The sequence below is a fragment of the Arachis ipaensis genome, chromosome B9, assembly GCF_059453495.1.
Source record: "Arachis ipaensis isolate K30076 ecotype BB chromosome B9, ASM5945349v1, whole genome shotgun sequence".
Classification (NCBI taxonomy): Eukaryota; Viridiplantae; Streptophyta; class Magnoliopsida; order Fabales; family Fabaceae; genus Arachis; species Arachis ipaensis.
This window is the reverse complement of record NC_142444.1, coordinates 72,448,190-72,455,006: the sequence shown is the minus strand read 5'-3', so window position 1 is coordinate 72,455,006 and position 6,817 is coordinate 72,448,190. Positions and strand designations below refer to the sequence as shown.

The 6,817-nt window shown below is 30.2% G+C and overlaps 1 protein-coding gene across 1 annotated transcript; it reads left to right on the top strand.

The window, feature by feature from the left end:
* The first annotated feature begins 455 nt into the window (after window positions 1-455).
* Window positions 456-5,196, top strand: LOC107617873 (auxin-responsive protein IAA16). The gene is made up of 4 exons (XM_016319748.3): window positions 456-1,178; window positions 3,875-4,279; window positions 4,684-4,748; window positions 4,856-5,196. Exons 1-4 carry the CDS (start codon window positions 841-843, stop codon window positions 4,897-4,899), a joined length of 852 nt encoding a protein of 283 aa, XP_016175234.1. The 5' UTR covers window positions 456-840; the 3' UTR covers window positions 4,900-5,196.
* The last annotated feature ends 1,621 nt before the right edge of the window (window positions 5,197-6,817 follow it).

The following is a 6,817-nucleotide window of genomic DNA, read 5'->3' as shown; positions in this document are numbered from 1 at the left end:
ACATGGGCTATTACACTTGTAAATATAATAAAACAGATTATATATATGATTCGAGTGCGGGTTCTACACTAGTTTCTTTAATAAAGAAATCGATCCGATTTCTTCACCCTATGATTTAAAAAAGAGTTGCCTTACAATTGTGTCTAACACCACCAACTTCTATAATCATGCACAACACACACAATTTACATATCTAAAAAAATAGTCAATATCTACATATATTAAAAAAAAAGGAAAAAGAAGAAAAAAACGAAAGAGGAATGCTAGGGACCAGTAATTTTTGGGATTTATAGTCATTAATAAAGCTTTTAATAGTGTAAGATTAATATGAGATTTCATCTAATGACTCACTTTTTTTTAATAGTTACATGCTGGCCAGAATTTGATAAAATTGCTGACCCTAGACTTTTCCAAATCGAAAGGTATATATTAAAAGTTAAAAGTTATGCGCCCGTGTGGAGCCTAGCATACAAACAAAAGGCAGGAAAGGGCAGGAATGCCCCCAAAGCCCCAAACTCACCACTTATATCATTCCTCCTCCGTATGACATCACCCATGACGTCAGTCCCGACAAGACCCCAAAACAATCCAACAACTACAATCCTATCCACGTGGCACCATCTTCCCCGTCACTTTCCCTTCACACGCCCTACAACATCCATATATCCCCAAAACAAAAGAAATAAATAAATAAACAAAACACACCATCAATTCCTAACATTTTCAAGGAAAAAAAAAATAGAAAGAAAAAAACTCAACTTCAGTCTTCAGTCTTCATCTTTGGGAGAAACATAGAATAAGAAAACTCCCAAGTCTTTATATTATTCTGCATCGTGTTATATGGAGTCAGAGCGAGACAAATACAGCATGATAAATTTTGAGGAGACCGAGTTGCGACTCGGTTTGCCGGGTGGGTCGAACGATGGCGAGTCATCACTTAGGAGCACTTGTACTACAACTGGAAAGAGGGGTTTCTCGGAGACTACTCCGTCTACTGTGGATCTAAAGCTGAATCTGAATCTTTCTTCTTCTTCTTGTTCTTCTTCTCTTAACAATGAATCCGTTTCAGCTTCTTCTGTCAACGTTGACAAGAACAAAGAGAAGAATGGTGGTGCTGCTGCTCCTACTTCTACACCTCCTGTTACTCGTTCTACCGACCCGGCGAAACCACCTGCCAAGTGAGTTTTTCATATACCCTCTTTATTATTTTGTTGGTTACTTGATCTGAATAGGAGGATTGGTAATAACTAATAAGTACTCTAAAATCTTTAATTTTATTTTTGGGGTTGATTTTCACAATTTTTTCTTTCTTATTTTTTTTGGGGTTTTGTCTCGTTAAATCTTTCCCTTTTTTTGTATAATTTTTTAATAAAATCCAGGTAATAATATATACTACTGGATATTTGCTTGACTTTGTTAGGTTTAAATTCTTCGGAAAAATGATAAAAGTAAAAGATAAAAATTTAATGGTTTAGTTTTGTTGGATGTTAATTACATTTATATTCGTTGAAGATTAGGTGGGGGAAAAATTAGATAAAAGGAAACCGGAGGAGAAAAAATTTAGGCAAAAGGAAACCGGAGGAGTTTGTTTTCTGATTTATTTCGTATCTATAGGGAGATTTCATTTCTGATTCCTGTTTTGTTCATGAGATCAAAATAGTTCATGATTTATACAGCATCTAATCTAGGTTTCCTTTTTATCGTAATAATATTATAATTCAACAGCTAAAAGAATTTGATATTTTGTTCAATCTGCCTAGGACATGTGTTGAATAATGATTATTCAACTTATGCTAGTTTAGAGAGTTGATGGATTTAGGAAAAAGAACAGAAGAAATTAAAACCCATAGATCCATTGTACTTTCAACCGGAAAAAATAACAGAAATTATAGGTGCAATAACAGGTTAAAGTTTTGTTTGTGGTTGAAGCTAAACATTGAGTATTATTTATATTACTTGTTCCATAATTTTTCGCAGAATTAATCCTCACATCAACATACTTTAATATATGTGTTTGAAATTGTTAAGAAAGGAAAAAAAAAGAAAGAAGAGATTTGTAAAGGAACGGTTTAAAATTCTGAATTTGTTTCAGGAAAAAAGTTTGCAATATTTTTTACTTTTATATTAGTTTTAACAATGATCAGTAGTAATCTTGACTTGAGGGTTAATTTTGATTTGTGGTATGTGATCATGCCTTTACACAACAAATATTAATGCTAAAATTCCACTTAATTAAGGATAATAATGGGTTGTGTTCTTGGGTGAATTGGCTGGGGTATAGCTCGTTTCTTGGTGACTTCCTTCAAGCCTTTCTTTGAAACGGGTTATACCTTGGCACCTTGTGAACAAGGAGGTGGGCACCTGCAAAAAAGTACTCCGATGTTCAAGTCAGTACGCGAATAAGCTTTATTTTTAGGTAACTCTTAGATCAAGTCAATACGCGAATAAGCTTTATTTTTAGGTAACTCTTAGATCGGGAAAAGTGAATATCAGCCTTTCTCCTGATTACTTACTTTGATAATGAGAGTATGTAGTTAGAGGTTATTTTCTATCGTTTCGGAATTATAGTGATAATGTATATAGGTATATCATAAGGTTCTGATTTGTTGTTATGATTTTAATAGCCGACCTATAACATATATGCCGAGTTTTTATAGCCAATTTATAACGGTTATATCATATCTCCCAAGTTGAGTCTCGTGATATTTTAATAAAGCAGGTTGAGGTTGCTAGAATTTATTTTTTAAAGCCCTGAAAGTGAAATCTAGAACAATACTACTAATGCAAGCACATGTGCAATTAATAGATAGACATTAATAGAAGATGTCCATTATATTTAGAAATTAGGTGAAGTCAACCGGTTTGAAGAGCGGGAAAGAAAAGAAAATGTCATCCAGATTATGAGCAAGAAAAAAAGGGTATGAACTATGAAGTATGGTGGTGGTGGGATAAGGCCTAAGTGTTAGGGGTAAGCATGATTTAGTTGAATTTCTTTTTCTTCCTTTTTTTTCCTTTAGTGGTAGCGTGTGGCATGGTTTGTTGTCGGGTAGACAAAGGAAAAGGACAAGACAGAAGGAATCTTGCTTTATTCATCAACCCAACCATTTGAATAAGTGAATCCAGCAAGACAAAAAATTAAAAAGAAAAAAAAGAGAAAAAGAAGAAAGTAAAAAAGCATATGCATCTATTGTCCACGCTCCCCAGTCCCCCCGGTCGTGTCACCTAACATATTTCTTCACCCCACTTCCCTCATCCCTATCTCTAATAATTCTGCTACACTCCAGGCTTGCCTTTTTATTTGGATATATTTGCAAATAAGCTTTATACTATTTATTTAATAATTTCGTGGAATCTTCCAAATAATTTATTCTTTGAAGAAAGTAGAGATTAATTTGTTTAATTTAATAAAAATAATTAAAGGCTAATTTAATAATTAAAAATTTTTAAGAAAAAAAATTGACTAATCTAATAATTAGCATTTATTCGGTCTTACTTTTATCAATTTGTATTATTGTTATATGAGTAAAAATGTGTATAAGATAATCTTCTTAACAGAAAATGTTTTTTATTCATAAAAAGTCAAACAATACTTATAAGAAAAAACATAAAATTTAGATTAAAAAAGAAGATAAATATCAAGTATCATGAACTATAAAGAATGTCTATAAGATAATTGATAAATGATAATAGATAAAAAGCATAACTTGAAATTAAAAGAAAAAATGTTTAAGAGGAACAACACAAAAATCATCATTATTTATCATTAGATAGTCGCGAGACAACTTTTCTTTTTATTTGGCAAAGCAGCTTCAACTTAATTAACATAATAAGCACTGATTAAAAGCAATGTATCGATTAATGTTGCATGGTGTAGGGCACAAGTAGTAGGTTGGCCTCCAGTTAGGTCCTTCAGGAAGAACATAGTAAGCGGGCAGAAGAGCAACAAGGAAGAAGTGGAAAAGCCCGCCACCACCACCGTAGGTCAAACTGCAACCGCGACCTCCGCGGCAACAAGCGGCAACGGAGGGGCGTACGTGAAGGTGAGCGTGGACGGAGCACCATACTTGAGGAAAGTGGACCTGAAGCAGTACAAGAGCTACAGAGAGCTGTCAGATGCGCTGGCAAAGATGTTCAGTGGCACCATGATAGAGCCAGCTGTCAGTGGGCCCCATCACGAGTTCAAAGGAAATGGCCTCTTCAGCTTCAATGGATCTGACTATGTCCCCACTTATGAAGACAAAGACGCTGATTGGATGCTCGTCGGTGACGTTCCCTGGGAGTGAGTAGCCCTCTCTCTCTTATAAAAAATCTAAAATTTATTTATTTTAAAATAATTATAAAAATTAATTATTAAATTAAAATTATGTATATAAAATATATATTAAAATAATAAATATATTAAAAAAAAGTGAAATAATGTGTGCCAATGAGATATAATTCAAATAGCATAGTCTTTTCATATTCACTTAGGATAATATTAAAATTAATTTTTAATTAGTCATTATTAGTTCTTTTTCATTGTAAAATTATTTTTAATTTTTTTAGAGTTAGAATTCAAAATTTAAAATTTGAATTTTAGATTAAAAAAATAGCTTAAAAAAATTAGTTGATATTGACAAAAAAAAATGATTTTTTAGTTAATAATGGATAATAATCACTAATTAGGACCGTTTATTTTTACAGAATGTTCGTAGAATCATGCAAGCGCCTTCGCATAGTGAAAGGTTCTGAGGCAACTGGGCTTGGAGGTTAGTTAGTACTTAGTACCAAATTATTAAACCTCCTTCAACAAATTGTTTTAAAACCATATAAAAATGTTTAACTAATTAAATGTCCCTATTTCTACTAATTTCAGTTCCAAGAGCAGCAGCGGAAGAGCAGTGCAAGATCAGAAGCTGAAATCATTTTCTTGTTCTTCTAACCAACTACGTACATTGCAATCTACTCGGTTGTTCGTCATCGACAACTCAAGGAAGCACCAAATTGGCTCGAACAAGGTCGAGTCTGATAATATGTTTAATTATTATTGTTGTTGTGTGTCTGTGTATTTTAATATGTTTTTTAATATGTTTTTTTTGTAACTTGCTTAGTTATTTGTGTATTATATATGAAATGAGAAAAATGGTTAGAAATTTGTTAGGGACAAGAAAATAATACTATAATGTGTTTATATGATGATCGCGTTTTTGTTTCCAAGGAAACGGAAAAGGTAAGCTTGTTTGATTTGAAAAGATATTCTTAAAATTTTATGGAAAGGTAAAATAATAAAAATAAATATAAAATAAAAATAAAAAAATGAAAATACAAACTTATTAAATCCTAAAATGTGTTATATTTTAGGTTTTGTTTGGATATAGAAAAGAAAATAAAAAATAATAAAAAAGAAAATAAAAAGAGAGAAAATAGAAAGAAAAGTAGAATTATTTGTGTGTTATTTGGATCAAGAGAAAATAAATAAAAAGAAAATAATTTTTTTTTTGTTTAGATAAAAAGAAAAAAAATTATAATGATATAAAATTATATTAATATTTTTATAATAAAATAATGTATAAATATTTTTATTTATGTTTTATTGTATTTTATAAATATTATAAAATATTATAATTTAATATATTTGATTTAAATTATGTATCAAATACATATATGTTTAGATGTGAATTTATATTATAATAATATATTAAAATTATTAAAATAAATTTATATTGATAATTATTAATAATAATAAAATTATAGATAATATTATAAATATACAAAAAATAATATTTTTTTATTTTCTTGATTGTAATAAATAGAAAATTTTTTAGTGAGATTTTCACTAATTTTTTTTTTAATATCCAAACAAAAAGAATAAAATTTTTTATTTATTTTATTTATTTTTTTTTCTTTTATTTTTTCTTAAACCAAACATAATGTTAATGTGCTTGCCTAACAATAATAAATAATGTAAATGTTTCGGGCCACCTAAAGTTGTCGTTGTCTCTTCCAAATTTAAAATTGTACGTAACCACACAATTATACAGCGTAAAAATATTGTATGTTTGCTCTAAAATATGAAGGCAGCAAGATTCCATAGTAGTAAGGGGCCACGTGGCATTGTCTGTGGAATTATTTGGGGCGCTGGTTGGACATACGTTAGATCCAGGAACAAAGTGATAAGGTGGGATCCTGGCCATGTGCTCCAATGTCACTAGCTTATATTGAGGGTTCCATTAATTTATTCACTTGTTCCACCTTTATTGTTGTGTCTATATATTTTGGGAAGTTCTATGGTGCTGACATTAAAATTTATTCTCACTTAATGAAATAAGGTGTCATTTTTTTTGTATTATGCTTGTTCTATAAAAGTATCTGTCTCAATAAAATGGTCACAGTTGATTCTAATACAGGCATAATCGGGATTTACAGATGATAGTATTTATTCTTTAGATAATGTTAGGAATACAAAAAAGACAGCCAGAATTTGCCTTATTTTTTATTTAGCATCCGTTAATTATCGCAATAATTAATAAATAATAAATAATATAAGTCATGACTATTTTTAATTGATTTTCTTTGGTTATCAAATATTTCCATTGTCCTTTGATGTACTTAACGATAAACTTAAAATTAGCCATAAACACATTAATGATTCGTTAAAAGAAATGTATTTGATAATGCTTTATATTATTTTAGTTTATCTCTTTGTAGACCTGACTTTGGATTATGATGAGATTTTCATGTAATTTAGGAATGGATTGTGTAGTAAAATTGTTAATCAGTTTAGTTTGGATTTGAGCAATAAAAAAATAATAGACCTCTATTACTAATAGGAAAAAAA